At 67.0% G+C, this 27,360-nt stretch overlaps 2 protein-coding genes across 15 annotated transcripts in view; both read right to left on the bottom strand.

The window, feature by feature from the left end:
- Positions 1-19,002, bottom strand: part of NRXN2 (neurexin 2) — a 45,575-nt gene extending 26,573 nt beyond the window's left edge. For 5 of the 14 annotated variants that reach the window (XM_053968194.1, XM_053968207.1, XM_053968201.1 and 2 more), the window contains exons 1-9: positions 18,957-19,002; positions 14,392-16,172; positions 11,976-11,996; positions 9,935-9,964; positions 9,374-9,439; positions 6,796-7,097; positions 5,313-5,357; positions 1,370-1,531; positions 26-470 (exon numbers count right to left, since the gene is read on the bottom strand). In XM_053968194.1, the coding sequence (XP_053824169.1) occupies positions 26-470; positions 1,370-1,531; positions 5,313-5,357; positions 6,796-7,097; positions 9,374-9,439; positions 9,935-9,964; positions 11,976-11,996; positions 14,392-16,030 (2,710 nt within the window). In that variant the 5' untranslated portion in view covers positions 16,031-16,172; positions 18,957-19,002. The remainder of the gene's footprint in view (positions 1-25; positions 471-1,369; positions 1,532-5,312; positions 5,358-6,795; positions 7,098-9,373; positions 9,440-9,934; positions 9,965-11,975; positions 11,997-14,391; positions 16,173-18,956) is intronic. The other 9 variants (XM_053968195.1, XM_053968202.1, XM_053968199.1 and 6 more) reach the window with 3 other exon arrangements.
- A 380-nt stretch (positions 19,003-19,382) lies between these two features.
- On the bottom strand, positions 19,383-27,137 carry RASGRP2 (RAS guanyl releasing protein 2). Its single transcript, XM_053968221.1, has 17 exons — positions 27,121-27,137; positions 26,084-26,171; positions 25,623-25,725; positions 25,121-25,186; positions 24,771-24,890; positions 24,304-24,493; positions 23,686-23,859; positions 23,161-23,277; positions 22,495-22,779; positions 21,972-22,049; positions 21,370-21,483; positions 20,982-21,097; positions 20,571-20,706; positions 20,330-20,366; positions 19,912-20,085; positions 19,749-19,807; positions 19,383-19,600 (listed from the first exon to the last, which is right to left on the bottom strand). Exons 2-16 carry the CDS (start codon positions 26,154-26,156, stop codon positions 19,752-19,754), a joined length of 1,839 nt encoding a protein of 612 aa, XP_053824196.1. The 5' UTR covers positions 26,157-26,171; positions 27,121-27,137; the 3' UTR covers positions 19,383-19,600; positions 19,749-19,751.
- Positions 27,138-27,360: the final 223 nt, after the last annotated feature.

The following is a 27,360-nucleotide window of genomic DNA, read 5'->3' as shown; positions in this document are numbered from 1 at the left end:
CCTGACGCCTCCCTCGCCCGCTCACCTTTGCGCCCGTCGCGCTGCACGTCCACGTGGCACCACTCGCCGTCGGTGACCTTGCGGGCGCTGGCGCGGAGCCGCAGCCCGGCCGCGCCCATGCCCAGCAGCAGGTACAGGTGCCCGTCCAGCAGCTCCAGCGCCAGGAAATCGGGGGGCGGCGGGGGGGGCCCGCGGGGGGCGGCGGCCGGGGGGTCGCGGGGGGGGCCCTGCCCGAAGAGCAGGACCCCGTTGGGCTCCGTGGTGCGGAAGTCGAAGGAGACGGAGCCGGCGCGGGCCGGGCGCCAGGTGGGCAGCGCCAGGTGGGCCTGGGGGGTGGCGAAGGTGACGGGGTCCAGCGCCGGGGGGGGGTCGCAGTGGAAGAGCAGCGCCCCGTGCAGCGTCACCCGCGCGTCCCCCTCCTGCGCCAGCCGCGACAGCTCCAGCTTGAAGTCGTTGTTCTTGTAAACCACCTGGGGGGGGGGGCGGGGACAGGTGAGGTTTGGGGGGGGGTGGGTTTGGGGGTGCCCAACAGCGCGGCGCGACCCCCCCCCCCCCCACACCGATGCTGCTGCCCTGCGGTGGCACCTGGAACATCCCCGGGGGACACGCACAGGTGAGGTGGGGACTCGTGGGGGTCCCCAAAATGTGACCCCTGCCCCAGGGGACACGCACAGGTGAGCTAGGGGAGGCTCGTGGATGTCCCCAAAATGTCACCCAGAGTCCTCAGGGACACACACAGGTGAGTTGAGGACTCGTGGATGTCCCCAAAATGTGACCCCTGCCACAGGGACACACACAGGTGAGTCGGGGGTCCCCAAAACGTGACCCACAGTCCCTGGGGACACACATAGGTGAGTCAGGGTCCCCAAAATGTCACCCACACCTCCTGGGGACACACACAGGTGAGTCGGGGGTCCCCAAAATGTTACCAACAACTCCTGGGGACATGCACAGGTGAGTCGGGGGTCCCCAAAATGTTACCAACAACTCCTGGGGACATGCACAGGTGAGTCAGGGTCCCCAGAATGTCACCCAGAGCGCCTGAGGACACACACAGGTGAGCTGGGGGTCCCCAAAATGTCACCCACACCTCCTGGGGACACACACAGGTGAGTCGGGGGTCCCCAAAATGTCACCCACAGTCCCCGGGGACACGCACAGGTGAGCTGGGGGTCCCCAAAATGTCACCCACAGTCCCCGGGGACACGCACAGGTGAGCTGGGGGTCCCCAAAATGTGACCCACAGTCCCCGGGGACACGCACAGGTGAGCTGGGGGGACCCAACCCGAGCCCCCCCCGGCCCCACCACCTGCACCCCTCCCCAGGTGAGGGTGGGGGGGGGGTCCCCCGAGCCCCCCCCCAGACTCACGTCCTTGAGGCAGCCCATGAAGTTGTTGCTGACGGGGGACCCCGGCAGGTCGGCGGTGTTGGGGGACCCCCCCACGTAGAAGAAGTCGTCGGAGCCCAGCATGGTGAAGTCCTCCTGCGTGTAGCCCGTGGTGGTCAGGATGCCGTCCACCGAGATGGTCACCTGCGGCACGAGGGGCACCTCAGCGGGGACCCCCCCGCGGCCGGGGCACCCCAAAACTGGGGGGGGGGGGGGGGGGGACACGGTGGGGGGGGGGGGGGAGCGGGGGACAAAGGGGGGATGGGTGCGGGGTGATGGGGGTGGCGGTGACGGGGACAATGAGGGTGAGGGTCGGGGGGGATTTGGGGTCACCTGGGGGGGCGGATAAAGGGGGGGGGTCACAAGGGCACCCCTGGGGTGGGGGGTGGGGTGAAACCCCCTCCCCCCAATATCTCCGGATGAGACGGGAGGAGCCCCCCAAGGAGCCCCCCCAGGTGAGAACGGGGTGGGTGACACGGGGGGGGAGGGGGTGACACAGGGGTGACACAAGGTGGGGAGGGGGCGACACGGGGGTGACACGGGGGGGGAGGGGGTGACATGGGGGGTGACACGGGGGGGGAGGGGTGACATGGGGTGACACAAGGTGGGGAGGGGGCGACACGGGGGGTGACACGGGGGGGGAGGGGGTGACATGGGGGTGACACGGGGGTGACACGGGGGGGGTGACACGGGGGGGAGGGGGGGGGTTAGTAACGAGTTTTGGGGGGTCCCGGGGCAGAAGAAAGCTCAGACACAAACGCGGTCGTTAGTGGGGGCAGCGCGCGGGGGAGGGGGGAGCGTGCACAGGTGTGCCAGGGGCGTGCACAGGTGTGCCGGGGGCGTGCACAGGTGTGTGTGCCGGGGGCGTGCACAGGTGTGCAAGCGCGTGCAAAGGGAGGGCGGGGCGGCGTGCAGGGGGACCCCGGGGGGACGGGGGCAGCCCCGCGGCTGCTTGCACGCGTGTGAGCGTGCACACACCTGAACACACCTGCACACACACCTGTACACACACCTGCACACAGCTGCACAGACACCTGAACACACACCTGTACACACCTGAACACACACCTGCACACACACCTGCACACACACCTGTACACACCTGAACACACACCTGCACACACACCTGCACACACACCTGAACACACACCTGAACACACACCTGCACACACACCTGCACACACACCTGTACACACACCTGCACACACACCTGTACACACACCTGAACACACACCTGCACACACACCTGCACACACACCTGTACACACACCTGCACACACACCTGTACACACACCTGTACGCACCTGAACACACACCTGAACACACACCTGTACACACACCTGCACACACACCTGAACACACACCTGAACACACACCTGCACACACACCTGCACACACCTGCACACAGCTGCACACACATCTGTGCACACAGCTGTACACACCTGTACTCACCTGCACACATACCTGCACACACCTGCACACACACCTGTACTCACCTGCACACACCTAAACACACCTGCACACACACCTGCACACACCTGCACACAGCTGTACACACCAGCACACACACCTGCAGTGACCATTACACACCTGCACACACCTGTAGTGACTCTTGCACACCTGTACACGCACCTGAACACACCTGTACACACCTGCACACACAACTGTGCTCACACACACCTGTACACACCTGTGCACACCCTCCCATCCCTCACCTGCACATGCACACCTTGAGGGACACACCTGTGCACACACACCTGTACATACACCCGTGCACACCCATGCACACACACACCTGTGCGCACCTTTGCACACCTGCACACGCACACCTGTGCACAACTTTACACACCTGGGCACACACACCTGTACAAACCTGTGCACACACACCTGTACACATCTGTGCAAACCTGTACGTACACCTGTGCACACCTGTGCACACCTTTACACATCTGTGCACACCTGTACATACACCTGTGCACCCCTGTGCACGCACACCTGTACATGTACACACCTGTACACACCTGGGCACACCTTTGCACGCACACCTGTACATGTACACACCTGTACACACCTGTGCACACCTTTACACACATTTACACACCTGTGCACACCTTTGCACGCACCTCACACCCTCTGACGCCCCCCCCAGCCCCTCCCCCCGCGGCGGGGGCGGCCCCGGTGCCCCCCTGGGGGGGTGGGGGAGGGGAGGGGAGGATGAGGAGGGGTCGTGGGGGTGGGGGAGGGGCCGGTGTTAGTCAGGCCGTGCGAGGCGCGTGCGGGGGGGGGAGGGGCGCAGCCAGCGGGGCCCGACCCCAGCCCGGGGGGGGGCTTGGGGGGGTCGTGGGGGGGGGAGGGGCGGCCCCGCTGCCTGCGCGGGATTTGGGGGAGGGGCGGCCGGGTGGTGGGGGGGGGGAATGGGGGAGGGGCGGCAGCTTGTCCTGAAAACGCCGTTTCCATCCTCGATTTGGGGAGGGGGCACCCCCGGAAAAAAAAAAAAAGGGGGAGGGGGAAGTCACCCATCCCCCCCACCCCCCCCCCCTTTGGGTCCTGACACCCCCTCGGGCGGGGTTTTGGGGTGAAAGCGGCTGGTTTTGGTAAAAACGGGGCAAAAATCCAAAGGAGTCGCCCCAAAAAGGGGAGGGGGGTGGGGTCCCACGTCCCCTCCGTGAGTGACAGCTGGGTTTTTGGGGGGGAGGACCCCAAATTTTGGGGCGGTTTTGGGGCTTGCGGAGCCGCGCTCAGCAAATTCTCCAAAATCCCGGGAATTCGCCCCAAAATGAGGTGTTTGAGGGGGGGGGGGGGGGTCTCCATCCTGCCCCCGACCCGCGCCGCGTTTTTTGGGGAAATTATGGAGAATCAGAGCCTTGGCTGCTTCGGGGGGGTGGGATTGGTACCGAATTGCTCCAAATCCCAAAAAAATCACCCCAAAAATGGGATCTGGGACTCCACAGAAGTTCCCAGGGGAAAAGGAGCCCAGCCCGGGCTGGATTTTGGGGTGAAAGCGGCTGGTTTGGGGACCAGGGAGCTGCGGCTACGCCCTGGATGGTGTGTGGGGGGGAAAAATTGTCCAAAATGTCTAAAATTCATCCCAAAATAGGGGAGTGGGAGCCCACATCATCCCCTTGGGGAAAATCGGCAACTTCTGAGCCCGGCCTGACCTTTTTGGGTGGAAATCAGTCGGTTTTAGTTTGGGGATCTGCAGGTGCTGGGTTTTTGCAGTCACCCAAATTCCAAAAAATTCCCTAATTCACACCAAAACGAGTTGGGGACGTGTGGGACCCCACATTGTCCCCATGGAGAAAACCACACCCTGAAAAAGGTTTTTTTTTTTGGGGGGGGGGGAAACCAGCTATTTTTGGCATCGGGGAGGTGATGCTCCGCCACAGGATGGTGGATGGGGGAAAATTGCCCTAAATCCGTCAAATTCATCCCAAAACAGCGGGAGCTGAACCCTCTTGAGAAAAAAATATCACCGTCCTGGCCCCAGATAAGGATTTTTTTCGGGGGGGAAAAACCGGCTCGTTTTGGCACGAGGGAGCCGCAGCTCAGCCGCAAGACGGCAGCCGGGTGAAAATTGCCCAAAAAGCGCTGAAACTCACCCCAAAAACGGGGTCGCAGATGGGTTGAGGCGCCACCTCACCCCCATCGAGCATCACACGCCCCCTCAGCGAGGATTTTTGGTGGGGTGGGAGGAAGAGGAGGGTGGGTGGGGGTGGGGGTAGAACCAGCTCTCGTTTATTTTGCCACGAGCGTGGGGCGGGCGGGGGGGGGGGGTGGGGGAGAGCCGAAGCTCGGCCTGCGGAGATGGCGGATGGGTGAAATTATTTTTTTTTTTTTTTTTTGCCCAAAATCCCCCGGATCGGCCCCAAAGGGTCGGGAGCGGGGCCACGGCGAAGCCAAGGAGTAACAATAGAGTGATAACTACCAGGTAATGCAGTTTGTTTACCATAGCGTGTCCGATCCCTGCGTGCTGGCGGCGAGAGAAGGACAAAACACAAACGTGACGTTTGGGGGGCGCTTGGGGGGGGGGGGGGGGGGGGGGCGCGGGGTTTTTTTTTTTGTTTGTTTGTTTTTGTTTTTTTTTGGGTTTTGGGGGGGGGGGGGTTGGGGATGGGGATTTGGGGTTGTTTTTGTTAAAGGGGGGCCCCCCCAGGATTAGTGGGGGACGGGAGGTTAGTGGGGGGGGGCCCCGCGGGCGGGGGGGGGGGGGGGAAGCGTGTTAGTGGCACGCGCACACACAGGGGGGAGGGGCGTGGCACGAGGAGGGGGGTGGGGGTGGGGCGTTGCACGGAGGGGGAGGGGCGGCGCCCACCTTGTGGAGGGGGGGGGGGTGGGGAGAGAAGCAGAGAGTTGTCAGAAAAGGGGGGGCGGGGTGGCGGGGGGGGGGGAACCCCCGAACTCCACCGGTCACCCCCCCGTGGGGGGTGGGCAGAGACCCCCTCCCCCTCCTCGTGTGTCCAGTGCTCCCAGTTTGGGAGGGTCCATGGAACCAGTGCTCCCAGTTGGGGAGAGAGAGATCCTGCGGTCGGTGCTGCCGGCGGGGTGGTTGAGCAGCATGTCCAGTGCTCCCAGTGCTCCCAGTTGGGTGCTCGAGCAAGACACCCAGTGCTCCCAGTGCTCCCAGTTGGGTGGCTGGCTAATGTGTCCATCCCTCCCAGTTGGATGGCTGACCAGCACAACCAGTGCTCCCAGTTGGGGAGCAGACTGAGGAACCCATTGCTCCCAGTATGCCCAGTTCTCTAGTTTAACCAAACACCCAGTGCTCCCAGCTGGGGAGCTGATCAAGGTACTGGTGCTCCCAGTTGGGTGGTTGATAAAGACACCCATTGCTCCCAGTGCTCCCAGTTGGGGAGCTCAGCAAAATGATCAGTTGGGGTGGTTGGCCAAGAGTCCCATCCCAGTGCTCCCAGTTGGGGAACCGGCCAGGACCAACCCATTGGGTGGCTGCCCAGTGCTCCCAGTTGGGAAACTGTCTGAGAAGACCCATTAGGTGGCCACTCAAGGCTCCCAGCTGGGGACCTGCCCAAGGCTCCCAGTGCTCCCAGTTGGGGAGCTGATCACAGCAATGATCTCTCACAGTGCTCCCAGTTGGGAACTGGTCAGGGCAACCAGTGCTCCCAGTTGGGGAGCTGAGCAAACCAACTGTCGCTCTCACTGCTCCCAGTGCTCCCAGTTGGGGGGGCTGCCCAGTGCTCCCAGTTGGAGAGCAGCCCAAGTCAACCATCACTCCCGGTGCTCCCAGTTGGGGAGCTGCCCAAGGCTCCCAGTGCTCCCAGTTGGGGAGCTGCCCAAGCCAACCATTGCTCCCAGTGCTCCCAGTTGGGGAGCTGCCCAAGGTGACCCCTTGAGCGGTCACCCAACGCTCCCCAGCACCCGTCCAGCCCTCCCCCCTCCCCTCCCCGCCGTACCTGCCGCAGGTTGCGCGTGACGCGCACGTGGTGCCAGCCGCCGTCGTGGAACTTGCCGTTGACGGGCTCCACCAGCGCCTCGAAGGCGCCGGCGCCCAGGTTGATGACGAGCCACACGGCGCCGGCCTTGAGCGACAGGTTCAGGAAGTCGGCGGCGCGGCCGGTGTGCAGCAGGAGCCCGTGGCGCTGCCGCGTGCGGAACGCCAGCGCCAGCTCGTCCGCGCTGCTCTGCACCGGCGACCGCGACACGTCGTAGCAGAAGAACTCGCTGCCCCGGAACGTGGCCACGTACTCGGCGCGGCCTGGCGGTGGGGACAGCGGGGACGCGGTGTGGGGACGTTGAATGGGGACGTTGGCAAGGAGGGTGTGGCCTTGGGGGGGGGGGGGTGTCGGTGGGAGCTGGCGCCAGGGGATGGGGAGGTTGTGACAAGGAGGTGTCATGGGGACGTCATCAGGGGGACGGTGTGATGGGGACGGTGTGATGGGGATGGTGTGATGGGGACATTGTGATGGGGTCATTATCATGGGGATGTTGTGATGGGGACATCATCAGGGGGACATTGTGATGGGGACGTTGTCATGGAGATGTTGTCATGGGGACGTTGTCATGGGGAAGTTGTGATGGAGACATTGTCATGGGGACGTTGTCATGGGGACGTTGTCACAGGGACATTCTCATGGGGACATTGTGATGGAGACACTGTCATGGGGACATTTTCATGGGGACATTGTGATGGGGACGTTGTGATGGAGACATTGTTGTGGGGACATTGTTGTGGGGACATTGTGATGGGGACGTTGTCATGGGGACGTTGTGATGGAGACATTGTCATGGGGACGTTGTCATGGGGACGTTGTCATGGGGACGTTGTGATGGAGACATTGTCATGGAGACATTGTCACGGAGATGTTATCATGGGGATGTTGTGATGGGGACGTTGTGATGGCGACGTTGTCACAAGGACATTCTCATGGGGACATTGTCATGGGGATGTTGTGATGGGGACATTGTGATGGAGACATTGTCACGGAGACATTGCCATGGGGACATTGTCATGGGGACATTGTCATGGGGACGTTGTCATGGGGATGTTGTCATGGAGACGTTGTCATGGAGACGTCATGGAGACGTTGTCATGGGGACGTTGTCATGGAGACGTTGTCATGGGGACGTTGTCATGGGGACGTTGTCATGGAGACGTTGTCATGGGGACGTTGTCATGGGGACGTTGTCATGGGGACGTTGTGATGGGGACATTGTGATAGAGACATTGTCATGGAGACATTGTGATGGGGACGTTGTCACGGAGACATTCTCATGGGGACATTCTCATGGGGACGTTGTCATGGGGACATTGTGATGGAGACATTGTCACGGAGACATTGTCATGGGGACGTTGTCATGGGGACATTGTCACAGGGACACTCTCATGGGGACCGTGAACCAGGGATGTGGCAATGGCGACTTCCCAATGAGGACGTCATCATGGGGACAGCGCAAGAAGGACCTTGTGATGGGGACATTGCCATGGGGACATCCCAGAGGAGACCTGGCACCAGGGACATGGCAATGGGGACTTTGCAACGAGGACCTTGTGGTGGGGACATCGCAACGGGGACTTGCACAGGGACGTTGTGATGGGGTCACTGCCACCGGGGACACGGCGAAGGGGACTTTGCCATGGGGACCTTGCCGTGGGGACTTCGGCATGAGGACACTGCGATGGGGACCTTGCACAAGGGACCTGGCGCCACGGGGACGTCACCACGGGGACATCGCTGTGGGGTCTTGCACCAGACCTTACGTGGGGACATCGTGGTGGGGACGTCGCGATGGGGACCCACCAGCGGGGACCTTGCGTGGGGGAGCTGCCAGTGGGGACATTGCTGGGAGGGGGACGCTGCCCCAAGGACCTCGTGTGGGGACACGGGGACGTCGCCGTGGGGACGTTGTGATGGGGACATCGCAACGGTCACCTCACCACGGGGACATTGTTGTGGGGTCCCAGGTGAGCGTGGGGGGTTTTGGGGGGTCCTGGGGAGTCCCAGGTGTGCACAGGTGTGGGGTTTGGGGGGTCGTGGGGAGTCCCAGGTGTGTGTGTGGGGGGTTTTGGGGGGTCCTGGGGTCTCCCAGGTGTGCATGGGGGGGGTTTGGGGGGTCCTGGGGTCTCCCAGGTGTGTGTGTGGTGTTTGGGGGGTCCTGGGGTCTCCCAGGTGTGTTTGGGGGGTTTGGGGGGTCCTGGGGTGTCCCAGGTGAGCATGGGGGGGGTTTGGGGGTCCTGGGGTGTCCCAGGTGAGCATGGGGGGGGGTTTGGGGGGTCCTGGGTTGTCCCAGGTGTGTGGGGGGGGGTTTGGGGGTCCTGGGGTCTCCCAGGTGTGTGTGTGGGGTTTGGGGGTCCTGGGAGGTCCTGGGGTGTCCCAGGTGTGTGTGTGGGGTTTGGGGGTCCTGGGGTCTCCCAGGTGTGCATGGGGGGGGGGGGTTGGGGGGTCCTGGGGCCTCCCAGGTGTGTGTGTGGGGTTTGGGGGGTCCTGGGGTCTCCCAGGTGTGTGTGGGGGGGTCCCACTGACCCTCACTGACCTTTGGCCGCTTGCTGGATCTCGCCGGCGCCGCGGCCGGGCCCCCCCTCGGCGACCTCGGTGGGCCCTGGGGGAGGGGCGCGTCAGGGCGGGGCCCAGGTGCGCACAGGTGTGCACAGGTGTGCACAGGTGTCCCCTGAGGGGGAGGCACTCGCACCCCACCCCCCCCATCACGTGTTGGTGCAAGGGGACCCTCGGTCCTCGTGCAAGGACCCCTCCCCCACCCCGTGCAGGGACCCCCCCGGCCCCCTCCCCCTCAAGGAGGGGGATCAAGGACCCCCAGACCCCTCCTGCTGTGGGGGGAGGGGTTCGGACCCCTCCCCCCGGCCCTCGTGCAAGGGGTCACAGCCCCCCCCCCATCCCCCCCCCTTGCACGAGGGGCCGCCCCCTCCCCTCCCCTCCCCCCCCCCCCGTCCCCGTGCGAGGCGGCCGCCCCTCCCCCCGTGTCGCACGAGCCACAGACACGATGGGGGGGGGATGGGGGGGGGGGGGGGTGGTGGGGGAGGGGCGAGGATGATGAGGGTGATGAGGGTGGGGGAGGGGCCCGAGGGCGCGTCTTTACCTTGGCCGGTGACTCGCAGGTGGGCGGGACCTGGGGGGGAGGGGAGGGGAGGGGGAGGGGCGTGGGAAAGGTGGGGGGAGGGGCGGGAGAACGAAAGCAAAAGTGGCGGGAAAAGTTTTGGGGGGGGGGGGGAAAAACCGGGAAAGTGGTAAAACTCCGGGGGGGAGGGGAGGGGAGGGAAACGGGGCGAAGTGGAGGGAAAAGGGAAATTGGGGGAGGAAATAAAAATAATGCAAGGAAATGAAAGGGGGGGAAATGAGAGAAAGCGGGGAAATGGGGAAAAAAAGGCAAAAACAGAAAAAAGGAAGAAAGGAAAAGGAAGGAAAGGAGGGAAAGGGATGAAAGCGGGGAAAGGGAGGAAAAAGAGGAAAAAAGTGAAAAGGGTCAAAGCAAGGGAAAGGAGGAAATTGATAAAAAGGGGGAGTCAGCAACACAAGGGAAAAAAAGGGAAAAAAAAGTGGGGGAAAAGTGGGGAAAATTAAAATAATTCTAAAAGGGAAAATTATCGAAGAGGGAAAATAAAGAAGAAAAAGAGTAACAAAGGGAAAGGGGAAAAAATGAAAGTGAAAAAAAGAACTCTGGTATAAAAATGGGAATATTCAAAGTATTTATTGAAAGAGGGAAAATAATTTCAAAAGGAAAACAATGATATAGGGAGATAATGATAAAAAAGGAGAAAGCTATTAATTAACAATGGAGAAGTACAAGAAAAGGAAAAATAATGAACTGGAAAATAACTTTAAAAGGGGAAATATCTTAAAAAGTATAAATCCATTAAAAAAGGGGGAATAATCAAAATAAAGGGAAAATCACGAGAAAAGGAAAAATAATAAAAGAAAAACTATGAATTAAAAAGGGAAAATAATCTAAAAAAACCGGAAAATAATGAAAAAGCCAAAACAACGGGAAATGTTAAAGAAAAAATGGGGGGAAAAAAGGAAATAGTAAAGGAAAAGCGGCAACATGGGAAAAATAGGGGGAAATGGGGATGAAAGAGAAATTAATTTAAAAATATAAACATAAAAAAAAATCAGAATTAAAAAAAATTAAAAATTAACCAAAAAACCCAAAATGACCGAAAGGCCCGAGCGGCCCCGGGGGGGGGTGGGGGTGGGGGGGGAGGGGCCCCGGGTGGGGGAGGGGCCCCGTCACAACTTAAACCTCCTTTAACTTGTGACGGCATCGGGCGATGCCGGGGGGGGGGGGGGGGGGGGGGGGCGGGGGGGCGGGGACAAGCGCGGGGGGGGCGGGGACACGCGGGAAGCGCCGCCCCTCCCCTTCCCCCCCCCCCCCCGCCGCCTTCCCGCGGGTTTTTCCCCTTTTTCCGAGTTTTTTCGGGGAAAAGCCGGGGGTGGGGGAGGGGATGAGACACGGGGGGGCGGGGCCGCCCCTGGCGCGGGGACCCTCCCCCACCCCGGGACCCTCGTGCGGGGCACGTGGGGGGCAAGCCCCGCCCCTCGATCTGGCCACGCCTCCTCGAATAAACCACGCTCCGCCCTTTTCATGCCCTCGTGCAAGCCCCGCCCCTTGGGACTGGGCTCAGCCAATCCAGAGCAGCCTCATCGCTCCCTCCTCCCATTGGCTGCCGCGCTGCTGTAATTTGCATATCTCTGCCCCCACCCCATCGCACACGCTTCATTGGCTCGGCGCTGCCGGTTTCATTTGCATATCGGCATCCTATTGGGCCCCCAGGGGAGTGACGTCATGGCCGGGAGCTGCAGGTGCGCCCCTCGCGTGGCTCCGCCCCCTGCGTGAGCGTCACGGGAGCCACGTGCTCGGCACGAGCGCCAAGCCCCGCCCCTCACCGCTGTTTTGCATAAACCACACCCTCTGACGCCCAGGCCACGCCCCTCGGGACCCCCCCCTCCCCCCCCCACACACACACACACCTGGAGCCCCTTGCACAACACCTGGGTGAGACCCCGCCCAGCCCCAGGTGTGACACGGGGCTCTGCGCGGCCACACCCCCAACCCCCCCCCCCCCAAATCCCCCCAAAATCTCCCCAAAATCCCCCCCGCCCCTTGCACCCCCCGCACTCACCTTCCACCGCGGGTTCTTCCTCTGGGGGTCCCGGGGGGCAGCGGGGGGGGAGGGGCAGAGGAATTAGTGCCCAGGACCCCCCCACGTGTGTCCCCAACCCCCCCCCCCATCCCCCACCCCGTGACCTCGAATTGACCTTGGGGGCGGGGCACAATGGGGAGGGGGGCGGGGTTTGCACGCCCCGGTGTGATTTGCACGCCCCGAGCTTCGTCCTGGTGGGGATTTGCACACCCTGAGCACACCCCACATCCCTCGCGGCACCCCATAGCACCCCACAGGGACCCAGCACCCTATGGGGCACCCCATAGCACCCCACAGGTACCCAGCACCCTATGGGGCACCCCATAGCACCCCACAGAGTCCCAGCACCCTATAGGGCACCCCACAGGGACCCCGCACCCTATGGGGCACCCCAGGGCACCCCACAGGAGCTCAGCCCTATAGGGCACCCCACAGGTACCCTGCATCCTAGAGGGCATCCCATAAGGTCCCAGCACCCTATAGGGCACACCATAGCACCCCACAGGGACCCCGCACCCTATAGGGCACCCCATAGCACCCCACAGGAACTCAGCACCCTATAGGGCACCCCATAGTACCCCACAGGAGCTCAGCACCCTATAGGGCACCCCACAGGTACCTTGCATCCTAGAGGGCATCCCATAAGGTCCCAGCACCCTTTAGGGCACCCCATAGCACCCCACAGGGTCCCAGCACCCCCTGGCACACCCTATAGTGCCCTGCCTGCACCCCACGGGCGCCATGGACCCTATAGGGCACCCTATAGGGATCCCACAGCCCACAGGGCACCCTGAAGGGACCCTGCACCCCACAGGGCGCCCCACAGCACCCCAGGGCCCCCCCGGTCCCCCGGTCACCCTCCAGCCCCCCCCGTTCCTGTCCCCCCTCAAGGACGTGGCGGGAGCATCCGGCAGTGCCGTGACAACCGTCGCCAGGGAGACAGGCCCGGGCGTCTCCATGGCAACGGGTACCCAGCCCCGGCGGCGCCATGGCAACCGGCCCTGGCAACACGCCCGGAGGATGCTGTCGCCACGGTGACACCGGTGGTTGTCCCCGGGATCGTGTGCGAGGGCGTGTTGGCACGAGGGCGGGGTGGCACGAGAGACCCCCCCCGGGCCACGCCCGGCTGGCACTGTCACCGTCACCGTCACCGTCACCGTCACCGCGGGGACACCCAGCCCACGCCGGGGCGTGCCATCGCACAGGGGCGTGCAGGTGTGGGGACAGGCGGGGACACGAGGGCGCGTGGGGACACTCGGGGGGTGTGACATTGTGGGTGGGGCTGGGGTGTCCCCAAAGCCCCCCAGCAGGGTCACCCCCAGCCACCCAGTGTCACACGAGGGCACACACGGGCACACGGACGTGCAAAATGGGGGGGGGTGAGGACACTGAGGGCGTGAGGGTGGGGGGACACCGGGGGGACAATGGGACATGGAGGGACATGGGGGTCACGTGTGGATGTGCAACATCCCAAGGGTGAGGAGAGACAGCAGGGCACGAGAAATGGCAGCAGGACACGAGGACACCAGGTGACACGAGGATGGGTGACACCAGGAGGACACAAGGACAGGTGACATGAGGATGGGTGACACCAGGAGGACATAAAGATGGGCGACACGAGGACGGGTGACACAAGGGTGGGTGACACCAGGAGGACACAAGGACCTGGAGAAACACACACGTGGTGGTGTGAAAGGACACGGGGTGACACAATGGCAGAGGACAGAGGGACGTGTGACACCAGGAGGACACAAGGACACAACGCCAGGACAACACAGAGGAGACACAGAACCCCAGGAGGGTGGAAGAGCACGGGAGCACCGTGACACGAGGACAGCGTGACACGAGGACACCGTGACACGAGGACAGCGTGACACGAGAACAGCGTGACACGAGAACAGCGTGACACAAGGACAGCGTGACATGAGGACAGCATGACACGAGGACAGTGCGACACAAGGACAGCGTGACACTGACCAGCACCACGAGGAGCACCCAAGGCCCAACGCCACGAGGACGTGGGGATGTGAAGGACACGGTGACACGAGGACGTGCAAGGCCAAGAGGACACAGAGAAGCACAAGGACACCCAAAACCAGGGATGGAGAAACACAAAGCCACCCAAGGCCGTGAAGAAGGACACGAGGACATGGCGACACAGAGAAACACAGCCATGAAGATGGACACTCCGCGGAGACACAGAGAAACACCAGGAGGTGACAACAGAAGGACATGCAATGCCACGGAGATGGGGAGGGCCTCAAGGACATGACACTGAAACGTGGAGGTGCCCAAGGCCGTGACGCCATGGAGAAACACAAGGAGATGAAGCTCCCGAGCTGATTCTGCACCCAGCCCTCCCCTCCCACGCCCCCTGACCCCGCTGCGCCCTCACCTTCCTCGCAGAAGGGCCCGCGGTGGCCGGTGCCGGCGCAGTCGCAGCGGGGCTCCCCACGGCGCAGGGTGCAGCGGCCGCCGTGGGCGCAGGGCGGGTGGTGGGCGCAGCGCTCGTCCCCGTCACCCCGGACCCCCTGGGCGCCCAGCAGCGCGGCCGGCGCGTCGCCCACCCGCAGGTCGGCCACCCACCCGCGGAAGGGCGGCTCGTACTTGACGGTGCTGAGCGTCAGCGCCGAGAGCCGCACGTCGGGCGGGATCCCCCCGACGAACAGGTCGCTGGCCACGGCCATGTCGGGGCGCTTGGAGCGCACGGCGGCCGCCCGCGCCTCCCCGTCCACGGCCAGCGCCGCGTGCCGCGCCTGCCGCGTCAGCAGCACCGCGTGCCAGCGGCCGTCGCTGACCGGCGCCGGCGGCTCCAGCGTGGCGGGCTCGGCGCAGGCGATGGCGAAGCGCAGCCGCAGCCGCCCCTCGGCCACCAGCAGCTCCAGGAAGTCACAGTTGCCGCCGTCGTCCAGGTAGAGCAGCAGCGCCCGCGTCACGTTGGTCTTGAGGCGGAAGCTGAGCTGTCCCCCCGCGCCCGGCGCCCACCGCCCGTAGCGCGCCCACTGCCCCGGGGCGCCCCCGAACTCCAGCGCCGAGCCCCGCGCGCAGGGCAGCAGGAGGGACCCCAGCGTCAGCAGCACCAGGCCCAGGCGGGCGCCCGAGGGGACTCGGGCACACGGGCGGGGGGCTGGGGTGGCCCAGGTGGGCACGTGGGGTCGGTGGCACTCGGTCCCCGGGCAGCCTCCCTCGGCCGTGGCGTCCAGGGCGACCCTCGGGTCTAGAGGGCCGGGCTTGACCTTGGTCTCTTGGGGGTCCGCGGGGCTGTGCTCGGCCACGGGGGCTTGGTGGACATTCCGGTCTGTAAGAGCCACCGGGGCTTGGTCAGCCTGGCTGTCCGGGTGGTCCAGGGGGTCTCGGTTGGCCTTGGGGGCTCGGTTGGCCACAAGGGCTTGGTGGACCCTCAAGTCTAAACATACCACGGGGTCTTCATTGACCTTGGCCTCTACGGGCGCCGTGGGGCTTTGGTTGACCTTGGTCTTTTGGTTGGCCATGGGACCCTGGGTGACCTTGGGCTCTTGGTGGCCCTTCAGGCCTAAGTGAGGCACGGAGCCCTGGTTGACCTTGGAGTCCAAGGGGACGTTGATGTCGGGCTCTGGGTGGTCCTGGTTGCCCACAGAACCTCGGCTGGCCACAGACTCCTGATGCACCTTCATCTCCAGGTGGTGCAGGGTGGCCACAGACGCCAGGTGGGTCACAGGGACCTGGCTGACCTGAGTCCCCAGGTGCTCCTCAGAGCCTTGGGAGATCTTGGAGTCCAACAGCACCACGGAGCCACCATCAGCACCGGGCTCGCGGTGCTCCTGGTTGCCCACGAAGTTTTGGTCGGCCACAAAGCCCAGGTGGGCCTCAGTTTCCACGTGGGAGCCCAGGTGGGTCACGGAGCCCAGGTGGGCCTTAGTCTCTCGGTGGTCCTGGCTGAGCGCAGAGGATCCTCTGGTGGCCATGGATCCTCTGGTGGCCACGGAGCCCAGCTGGGCTTTAGTCTCTTGGTGGCCCCCGGGCGCCGGGTGTCCCTCGGCGACCGGACAGGTCATGGCGCCTGGGCTGGCTGCGGAGCCTGGGCGGCTTGGGGGGGCCCTGGGGGGGCCCTGGGGGGCCCGGCCACCCCCGTCCTCTCACAGCCACATGGGTGGCCCCAGCGGGCGGCGACAGCCTGGCCGGGGGGTCCGGAGGCACCTGGGGAGGGGGGGGAGGCACAGTCAGGGGGGGCCCTGGAAGGGGGGGGGGGGTGACAGCCAGGGATGGGGGGATGGGCAAGCGGGCCCCCCCCACCTTCGTTATCAGCACATTAATTAACCCCGTGATGAGGGGGGGGAAGGGGGGGGGGTCGGTCACCGCGGCAACCCGGGCCCTGGCATTATGCAAATGAGCCCCCAGGTTATTTATAACCCCCCCACGTTGGCTAATGGGGCTCATTAACATGCAGCGCATAATTAGCCAATCACATTAACTGCTGCACCTGCGGGGGGGGGGGGGGGAAGGGGGGATGACAGCGACCCCCACCTTGGCACCCCCCACCCCCATCCCCTGGGGGGGCCCAGGCTGGGGGGGAACCCCCAGAGACCCCCAGGGACCCTCGGGGGGAGGGACCCGGGCCTGGGTGCCGCCCCTCCCCCTCCATGGGTGTCCGCACCCCCCCGGGGGTCATTAATTAATTAATTATCGATCACCGATGGCTGATTAAGGGGGGGAGGGGGCGCACAGACACCTGGGCCCCCTCGGAGGGGTGCAGGGGGGGGCTTGGGGGGAATTGAGGAACCCCCAGAGCCAGGGGACACCTCGGGGGGGGGGGGGTCAGAGGGGTCTATGGGGGGGGTCTATAGGGGGAACCCCCCCCGGCCCTCTGAGCCCCCCCGGGGGCGCTTTGGGGGGGGGGTTGGGGTGGGGGAGGGGCACGCGACCACCCGTGTCCCCCTGAAGGTCACGGGGAGGAGACGGCCCCGGGGGGAGGGGCGGGGCGGGGCGGGGGGGGGCACCCCGGGGTGCGGGGACTCCCCCACCCCCATCGGGGGGACACCCTCAAACCCCCCCCCCCCCTCCCCGCCCGCCGTGACCGCGGCCTCGCACAGGTGACAGGCACGCCCTTGCACACGCGTGTGCCCCCCCCCCTCAGGTGTGGGCGACCCCGCCTTGCACACGCGCTCACCTGCGCGCGCGCACGCCCCTCTCCACGTGCACCCGCCTTGCACGCGCACACCGCCCCCCCCACACCCCCCAGCGCCGCAGGTGTGCACCCCCGCACAGGTGTGCGCCCCTTTGCACGCTCACCCCCACCCCCTGCACACCTGCACACGCTCAGGTGCCCCCCCGGGCTCGGGAGACCCCCACCCCCCCCCCCCCCCAAAACACCCGCGCGTGCACCCCGGCGTGGCCTGAACCTCCCCCCCCTTGCACCCCGCGTTTGCACACGCGCACCCCAAAACACGCCCAGGCTCGTGTGCACCCCAAAAGTGCACACAGACCCCGCGCACGCTCGTGTGCACCCCAAAACCTCACACAGACCCCCTGCATGCTCGTGTGCACCCCAAAACCGCACACAGATCTCCTGCACGCTCGTGTGCACCCCAAATCAGCGCACCCCTCCCCCAGGCTCCACCTGCACCCCAATTCCGTGTGCACCCCCAGCCTTGCACGCCCCTTTGCACGCCCACCCCCCAAAACACGCTCAGGTGTTTGGGCGCCCACTGCGGGGTTCGTGGGAACCCCAAAACCGCACACACACACCCCTTTCACGCTCGTGTGCACCCCAAAACCGCACACACATCTCCTGCACGCTCGTGGGCACCCCAAAACCTCACACAGACCTCCTGCACGCTCGTGTGCACCCCAAAGCCGCACACACATCTCCTGCACGCTCGTGGGCACCCCAAAACCGCACAAACACCCCTTTGCACGCTCGTGGGCACCCCAAAACCGCACAAACACCCCTTTGCACGCTCGTGGGCACCCCAAAACCGCACACACACCCCCTCCACGCACGCGTGCCCCCGGTTTAACGCCCCTCCCTACACGTGCACCCCAAAACCCGCCCGCAAACGCCCCGCGCGCTCCCCTGCACCCCGCACCCCCCACCCGCAGCCCTCGCACACCCCCCAAGCCCCCAGGCGCCCCCGTTCTCACACTCCCCCCGCCCCCCCGCACCCCCAGACCCCCCCGCACCCCCCAGAGCGCCCCGGGCCCCCTCCCCGGTTCACACGCGTGTGCCCCGCGTGACGCCGCCCGTGGGGCCGGGCCCGGCGCACACGCGTGTGCTGCACGCCCAGCGCAGGCCCCGCGGCCGGGGGGGGGGGCACGGGGGGGGGTTTGGGGGGGGGTTTGGGGGGGGGCTGGGTGAGCCCCCCGCAGTGGGGGAGGGGCGGGATGAGCTCCCCGAATTCCGCGGGGGGTTCGGGGGACGCGGAGGGTGGGGGACGGGGAGGGGGAGGGGGGGGGGATGCGGCCCCCAGACCCTGCAGTGGGGGAGGGGGCGATGCGGCCCCTCCCCAGGGTGGGAGAGCCCCGGCCCTTCCCCCACCCCCCCCCGCCTTCTCCAGAGCCCCCCCAGCCCCCGCCTGGCGATGGGGGGAGGGGGGAGATGTGACCCTCCGGCCCCCCCCCCATCCCTCCCTGAGCCCCCAAAATCCCCCCCCCATTCCTAACGCCCCCCCCGACCCTCATCATCCTCCCCCTCCCCCACATCCCCCCTCCGCACCCCCTCTGCCCCCCTCCCCCCCCAATCCTTCCCCCTCCCCACCCCCCCTCATCCCCCCCCCATCCTGAGCCCCCCAAATCCCCCCCCATCCATCCCCCGCACCCCCCACCCCGCACCCGCACCCCCCTCTCGGCGCATCCCTCCCCTCCCCGCGCCCCCCCATCGCGCCCCCCTCCCCCCCCGGCCCCCCAACCCCCCCCGGGGTCCCCTCCGTGTCCCCCCCCCGTGTCCCCCGGGGCTGCGCCCCCCCCCCCTCCCCTCTCCGGTACCTGCCCCGGGCGGTCCCGGCCGCGGCCCCGCTCCCGCCGCTCCCGCCGCTCCCGCAGCCCCCGCCCGCCCCGGGCACGCGCACGGCTCCGGAGCGGCGCGCGCCCGCAACCCCCCCCCCCCCACCCCCTTCTCCTCCCCGCAACCCCCCCAGCCCCGCATCGCCCCCCTAAAAAAAAAAAAAAAAAAAACCACCCCCCACCCCCCGGTACCGGCCCCAAATCCACCCCCCCGCCCCCCAAAAAAAACATCGCCCCAACACCCCCCCCCCCCCAGCACCGGGCACCGCGACCCCCCCCCCCCCTCCCCCGGCTGCCCACGGAGACCCCACAGAGACCCCCGGGGGGGTCTTGGACACAGGGAGCCCCCCCCCACAAAACTCCCCACAGGGACTCCCCCGGGGGCGGGGGTCTCACGCTGCCCCGCAGACCCCCCCCCAATTCACTGCCCCCCCCCCCCAGCCGCATGCAGGGACCCCACAGCCGGACACGCGGACACGGAGTTTATTCCCACGGGACACGCAGAGCCCCCCCCCCCCAAACCCACCCCCAAACCCCGGGGGGTGCCGGGTCCCCCCCCCTAAATCCATGGGGTGAGGGGGGGGCCGGGGTCAGCCGGGGTCGGGGGGGCCGGAGCCTTCGGGACCCTGTGGAAATGGGGGGGGGTCAATATGAGACCCCAACGACCAGGACCCAAATTTGGGGGGGTCTCAGGTGTCTGAGCCCCCAGGTTTGGAGGGACCCCGAGAGGCAGGACCCCAATTTGGGGGTGCCCAGCCCCCCAGGCCCCGGTACCTGTCACAGGTGGGTGTCAAAAACTCCGTCCTCGTCACCCGGCACCTCCTCGGGGGGGTCTGGGGGGGTTAGGGGGGGTCATTTTTGGGGTCCCGGCCACCTCAGGGTCCCCTCAATGGGGGTCCCGAGGGGGGGGGGGGGGGGGCGAGTTTTAGGGTCCCACCTGAGGGGCGCAGCGAGGCCCGGCGGGGCCAGGGCAGGGAGAGGCTGAAGGAGCGGGGCCGGGATTTGGGGGGCCCGGGGGGGTCCGGGGGGGCAGCGGCGACGCTCTGGGCACGGCGGCGACATTCGGGGCGCAGCCGCTCCCGACAGGCGATGTGACAGCGCAGGCCGCAGCCTGGGGGGGGGGGCACGGGGACCCCCTCACACCCAGAGACCCCCCCCCAGAGCCCCCCCACGACACCCAGAGCCCCCCCCACACCCCCCCAATACCCCCATTGCGCCCAGAGCTCTCCCAGCACCCAGAACCCCCCCAAAACCCCCCAAACGCCCCCCCAAAACCCCCATCACACCCAACCGCCCCCTCCCAGCCCCCAGACCCCCCCGGACCCCCCCCGACCCCCCCAGACCCCCCCACTCACCGCTGCACTCCATCCCATCCTTGTGCAGACCCCAAATCTGGGGGGGGGGGCAGGGAGGGAAGGGTCAGGGGGGGTCCAGGACCCCCCCCTAGCCCCCCCCGAGCTCCCACTCGGGGGGGGGGGGCCCATTTGGGGGGGGGTCCCCATTCCCCAGCCGTGCTCGGTAGGGGAGGGGGAATCCGGGGGGGGTTTTGGGGGGGCTTTGGGGGGGGGTCACAGCCCCCCCCCCCCCCGCACTCACCAGTTTCCCGCAGGTCTCGCAGGGCCCCGCGCGCAGCCCCCGCAGCCCCCGGAAATTGTGGGGGGGTCCCGGGGGGGGTCCTTGGCTGCAGCGCAGGAAATAATCCAGAACCTCCCCCCGGCTGAGCCCCCCGTCCCTGGGGGGACACGGGGGGGGGTCACAGCGGGGTCACGGGGGGGGAGGGGGGGGTCAGGGGTCAGCGGGGTCCCGGTTTTGGGGGTCCTTGGGGGGGTCTCAGCTCCCCCTCCCCCAGGAGGGATTTGGGGATCCTGGTGGGGGGTTTGGGGGTCACTGAGGGGTTTTGGGGGTCCCTGCGGGGTTGGGGGTGTCCCGGGGGGGGCCTGGGGGGTTTGGGGGTTCCGGAGGGGTTGGGGGTGTCCCGGGGGGGTTTGGGGGTCCCGGGGGTCTCACATGTCGGTGTCCAGCTCCCCCAGGGGGGGCAGGTGGGGGAAGTTTTCCCGCACGATCCCAAATTCCTCCACCGAGATCCGCCCGTCCCCGTCCACGTCGAAGTTCCGGAAAATGGACTGAGACCCCCCCCCAAAAAAATGTCACCTCGGAGCCCCCCGAGACCCCCCCCAGGACCCCCAAAATGTCACCGCAGCCCCCCCCCCTCCAAACCCCCCCGGAGACCCCTCGGGACCCCTTGAACCCCAAAACTCTCCCCATGGACCCCTCCCCTCACCCCCCAGCCCCCCCTCACACCTCAATTCCTGCAAGCCCCCCCTCCCCAGACCCTCCAAAGTCACCTGAGCCCCCCCCCCAGCCCCCCCCACGCCCCCCCCCACGCCCCCCGCACCTCCACGAGCTGCTCCAGGCGCGGCCGCAGCCCCGCGGGGTCGGGCCGGGGGGGCTCGGGCAGGACCCAGCGCTCGGGGGGGAGGGCGGGGGGCAGCTCCGGGGGGGGCCCCGCCTGGGGGGGGAGGGGAGGGGGCGTCAGGGCGGTCAGACCCCCCCCCCCACTGCCCGCTCAGCCCCGGGGCTGGGAAATCCCCCCCCCCCCCTCACCCCGAGGTGTTTCCCCCCTCGTTACACACCCACAGCCCCCCGGTGTTTGCACGCACACCCGGGTGCGCGCTCATGGCCCCCCCCATCCCCCCCTTGCACACTCACACCCGCCCTTTGCCCCCCTTTGCACACTCGCCCCCCCATTCCACACTCGCCCCACTCTTTTCCTCACTCGCCCCCCATTGGACACTCATTGCCCTCTTCAAACTCGCCCCCCATTTTCCACATTCCTTCCCCAAAGTCGCCCCCATTTCACACTCCCCCCCTTCCCCAAATCGCCCCCATTTCCCACTCGCCGCCCCCTCCCCGCACTCGCCCCATTTCCCACTCGCCCCCCCCCGTCCCCACAGTCGCCCCCGTTGCCCCCCGTGCCCGTTCCCCCCCCGGCCTCACGGGGGCGCTCTCGCGGGGCTCGCGCTGCAGCGACATCTGGTGGAGCTGCTCCTCGCTGGGCCCGAGCGCCAGCGACACCTGCTGGACACCGGGGGAACTGCAGGGGGCTTCGGGGAGTTCGGGGGGTTCGGGGGGTTCGGGATGGGGGCGTCGCGGCCTTTGGGGGGGTTGGGGAGCTTGGGCGATCTCTGGGGGGGCAGGGGAGGTTTGGGAGGGGAAGGGGAGTTCAGGCAGATTTTGGGATTTTGGGGGTTTTGGGCGGGGACAGGAGGGGTAGAGGGGAGTTTGAGGGGGGGAGTGGGGCAGGTCAGGGTGGGGGATCTCGGGGGGTCCCAGGAGGGAATTTGGGGGTCCCGGGAGGGGATTTGGGGGGGGTCGAGGGTGATTAGGGCCCGTGCAGTCGGGTCTGACCTCCAGCAGCCAGAGCAGGTCGGGGTGGGGGGTCCCTGGGGGGAATTTGGGGGTCCCGGGAGGGGTTTGGGTGGTTCGGGGGTGGTTTTGGGGTGGCGCAGTGGGGTCTCACCTCCAGCAGCCGCAGCAGGTCGGGGTGGGGGGTCCCGGGGGGTCCCTGCTCGCGCCCCGCCAGCAGCGCCCCTTGCAGGGCGAAGCGGGCCCGCAGTTTATTGGGGTGGGGGCGTCCCGGGCCCCCCCAGTCCGGCAGCGCCGCCTCCAGCGACACCAGGTCCCGCAGGTGAACCCCGAGCGCCGGCACCCGGAACCCCCCCGCGCCCCCCGCGCCCTCCAGCAGCGCCCGGTAGCCCCGGTAGTTCCCCCCCGAGCCCACGGCCTCGGCCAGCTGTGCCCACAGCTGGGGGGGCACCGGGGGGGGGACATTGGGGTGCGGGGGGGGGGTCACAGGAGGGTACAAAGGACACAGGGACAGAGCGGGGACACCAGGACAGGGGGAGACACAGGGAGGACATTTTAGAACTGAGCAGAGCTGGGGGGGATGTCCCCCTTGTGCCCCCCCCCAAAACCCCACGAGGACCCTCCCGAACCTTTCTGTGCCCCCCGTGACTCCCCCAGGAGCCTCCCAGGACACCCCAACACCCCCAAATGCCCCTCAACACCCCCAGGACCCCTCCAGGACGCCCCCAAGGCCTCCACTGGGACATCCCAGGACCCACAGATGCCCCAGAACCCCCGTGTGCCCCCTTGGGGACCCCCCAGGTGCCCCCAGGACCCCCACCTGGATAAGGGGGGGGGTCAGCAGCGCCAGGGTCCGGCGTAGCCGCGCGATGGAGCCGTGGCCGAGCCCGCCGACCACGGCCAGGAGGGAGTTGAAGTTGCGGAGCTCCAGGAGGCTCTGGGGGAGGTGGGGGGGAGATGTGGGGGGGCAGCTGGGGGGGAGGGGGGCTTTGCTGAGGGATGGGACCATGGGGCAGGGCTGGGGGGGGGTCTGTGGGGCAGAGTTATGGGGTCTTGGGGCAGGGCTGGGGGTCTGTGGAACAGTTTTGTGGGTCTATAGGTCAGTTCTGGGGGTCAGTTCGGGTTTATGGGTTGGGGGTCTCACCTGTGCCAGGTGGGGGCACTGCCCCAGGGCAGTGGGCAGGGGGTCAGGGCTATGGGTCAGGGGGTCAGTTCAGGTCTAGGGGTCAGTTCTGGGCGCCAGAGGTCATTCCCAGGGGCCAGTTCCGGGGGTCATTCCCGGGGGTCAGGGGGTCATTCCCGGGGATCAGGGGTCATTCCCGGGGGTCATTCCCGGGGGTCTCACCTGTGCCAGGTGCAGGCACTGCCCCAGCGCCGCCGCGCGCTGCGGGGCCGCCAGGGGGCGCAGCACGCGCAGCTGCACCCAGCGCGAGAGGCCGTTGGACAGCGCCACCAAGCGGCGGAGCGCGGGAGAGCTCGAGGTGCCCGCGGAGCGCGCGAAGGCGCGGATGTCACGGAGCTGAGGGGACATTGGGGGACATCGGGGGACATTGGGGACACTGGGGGACACTGGGGGACATGGGGGACATGGGGGACATCGGGGACACTGGGGGACATTGGGGACATCGGGGTCCGGGGGTGCAGGGGCGCAGGGATGTGGCGGGACGGGGGGCGGGTGTCACACAGGTGTGTTTTACACAGGTGTGTCGCACACAGGTGTCCCCCACGTGTCCCCAGGTGTCCCACGGGTGTCACACGGAGGGTTGTCATACCCGGGGGTGTCCCGCAGGTGTCCCCACGTGTCCCACAGGTGTGCTCGGGTGTTCCCAGGTGCTCCCAGGTGTGCCCAGGTGTCCCCAGCTGTCCCCCAGCTGTGCCCAGCTGTCCCCCAGGTGTCCCCATCTGTCCCCCAGGTGTGCCCAGGTGTGCCCAGCTGTCCCCCAGGTGTGCCCAGGTGACTCACGCGCAGCCGGGCGAACCCGCGGTGCTCCAGGTGCGTCAGCAGCAGCGCCAGCTCGGGCGGCTCCAGCGGCTCCAGCATCATCGAGAACCGAGCGCGGGGGGGGGCCACGACCCCCCCGGGACCCCCCGCGGGACCCCCCCCGGGGACACCCCCGGCATCGTCACCTTCGGCATCGTCACCTTCCTCCGGGCTGCGCGCGGGGACACGCGCGTGTGCAAAGGGACACGCCTGTGTGCCCCCCCCGTGTCCCCCCCTCTCCTTGTGCCCCCTCCACCCCAAATTTCCCTCCCTGTGCCCCCCCCAGCCCCCCCCAACCCCGTGCCCCCCCCATTTCACCCCCTGGACCCCCCCCCGTGTCCCCCCCCCCGTCCTTGTGCCCCCAATTTCCCTCCCTGTGCCCCCCCCATAACCCCGTGACCCCTCCGGACCCCCCCAAATCCCCGAGCCGCCCCCCCCCATTCACCTACAGGCTCTCGAGGTCCAGGGGGGTTTCGGGGTCCCCCCCCAGCGCCGCCCCCAATTCCCGCAGCCGCCCCAAAACCTGGGGGTCCCCCGAGAGCTCCCGCGGGAACGCCCGGACCCAGTACCTGGGGGGGGACGGGGGAAAGGGGGGGCTCAGGGGGGACCCCACAACTCCGGGGGTCCCCAGAAGGAATCGGGGGGTCCCCAAGGGGTCCCCAGGAAGGGTTTGGAGGGTCCCTGGAGATTGGGGGGGGGGGCCCAGAGCGGATCTGGGGGTCTCCAAGGGGATCTGAGGGTCCCCATCGGGGGTCCCGGGAGGGTTTTGGGGTCCCGGGGGGGTTTTGGGGTCACTCACCGGACCAAGTGGCCGATCTTGAGGCGCAGGGAGGGACCCTCGGCCGAGCCCCCCGACTCCTGCACCGTGCGGGGGGGTCAAGGAGCCTGCGCGGGGGTTTGGGGGGGGGGGCCCTTGGGGTTTGGGGGGGTCCTGGGATTTGGGGGGGTTCGGGGGAGGGAGGGTCTGGAGTGTTGGGGGCGTTGCAGGGAGGTTTTGGGGGGGTCCCCAAAAGTTTAGGGGGTCCCAAGAGGTCAATGAAAGGGATTTCAGGGGGGTCCCGGGGGATTTTGGGGGTGTCCAGGGGGTTTTGAGGGTGTTCCGGGGGGTCTCGGGGGTTTTGGGGGGGTCGCGGGGGGGTCCCCAAGGAGAAAACCTCGGCAGCTTCCAGCCCACCCTGACCTGGGGCAGGTACCAGGGGTGGGGTTGGGGGCAATCCCAGGAGGTTTGGGGGGGGGGGTCCCGCGGGATTTGGGGGTCCCGGGGGGTTTTGGGGGGGTCGCGGGGGGGTCCCCAAGGATATAGGGTCAGCAGCTTCGCGGCCACCTCGGCCTGGGGCAGGTACCAGGGGTGCGTGGCCAGGAAGAGTCGGACGAGTTGGGGGTCCCGGACCTTCCCCTGCGCGTCTGGGGGGGCAGGGGGGTCACCCCAAAACCACAGAGACCCCCAAGACCCTCCCCGCGACCCCCAACACCCCCCCCCGCGACCCCCAAAACACCAACCCCTCCCCTCCAGGGCTCCCCAGGCTTCAGGGACACCTCAGAGATCAGACCCCCCCTAAAACCCAACCCCCCAAATCCCCCCCTCAGCCCCCCCAAATCCCCCCCAGGTCCCCCTCAAAGCTTCCCCCCGCAAACCCAGGAACCCCCAAAACTTCAGGAGCCCCCAAATCCCAGGGGTCCCCGAACCCCGGAACCCCCCCCAGAGCTCAGGGACCCCCCGGACCCCCCCCCGGACCCCCCAAAATCGGGGTCCCCCCCCCACCGAAGGCATCGACGCAGCCCCTCAGAAGCTCGTCCAGGGTGGGGGCTCGGTCCAGGTCCAGGGAGCTGCTCATGGTGGGACCCCAAAACTGGGGGGGGGGAATTTGGGGGTGGGGTCAGCACCAGAGACCGGCCGGGACCCCCCCAAACCGGAGCTGGGGGGTCCCCAAGCCCTGAGGGTCCCTTGGGGTGCTTGGGAGGGGTCTGGGGGTCCCAGTTTGGGGGACTGGAGGGTCCTGGGGGTCTCCTTTAGGGTAATTTTGGGGGGTTGGGGACCCCAATCCCCCCACTCGACCCCCCCAAATTCCCCCCCCGGGTGCTGCACCCCGATAAGGCGGCGCTTCCTGAGCCCCAGTTCCGGAGCGCCCCAGTACTGGGAGGGACTGGGGGATACTGGGGGATACTGGGGGGGACTGGGGGATACTGGGGGCGACTGGGGGATACTGGGGGATACTGGGGGATACTGGGGGGGACTGGGGGATACTGGGGGATACTGGGGGATACTGGGGGGGACTGGGGGATACTGGGGGATACTGGGGGATACTGGGGGGGACTGGGGGATACTGGGGGATACTGGGGGATACTGGGGGGGACTGGGGGATACTGGGGGGGACTGGGGGATACTGGGGGATACTGGGGGATACTGGGGGGGACTGGGGGATACTGGGGGATACTGGGGGATACTGGGGGGGACTGGGGGATACTGGGGGATACTGGGGGATACTGGGGGGGACTGGGGGATACTGGGGGGGACTGGGGGATACTGGGGGATACTGGGAGCGCGCTACCCCCCGGCACGAGGGGAACTGGGAGCGTTGGAATGCGGGGCGCTGGAGCAACTGGGAGCAACTGGGATGGGGTTATCCCGGGAAACTGGGAGCACTGGGAGCACTGGGAGCACTGGGAGCACTGGGAAGGGGCTCTGGGGAGACACTGGGGGGGTCCCGCGTTCTCTCACGCCTTCCTCGGATTCCCCCCGACCCCGAGACCCCCCGAGACCCCCCGGGACCCCCCCGGGACCCCCCAGTCCAGCCCCACCTGCTCCGGCGGCCGCGGCGGTGGCGGGTTGGACACGGCGAGGGGCGGGGCCGGAATTTGGGGGTCGGGGGCGGTTTTGGGGTGCCCCAGGGGGGTGGGGGGGGGCGGAGCCGGGGTTTTGGTGGCTCCGGGCGCCTTTGGGGGTTCCTGGGTGGGGCGGGGGGGGGGAAGTGGTTTGTGGTTCAACAGAACGGCGGCGGCGGCACCGCCCTGGGGAGGGGGCGAGGCCCCAAAGCGCCC

This window comes from Vidua chalybeata, chromosome 32 (genome assembly GCF_026979565.1).
Source record: "Vidua chalybeata isolate OUT-0048 chromosome 32, bVidCha1 merged haplotype, whole genome shotgun sequence".
Classification (NCBI taxonomy): domain Eukaryota; kingdom Metazoa; phylum Chordata; class Aves; order Passeriformes; family Viduidae; genus Vidua; species Vidua chalybeata.
Note: the sequence above shows the minus strand (reverse complement) of the source record. Positions and strands in the feature narration are given on the sequence as shown.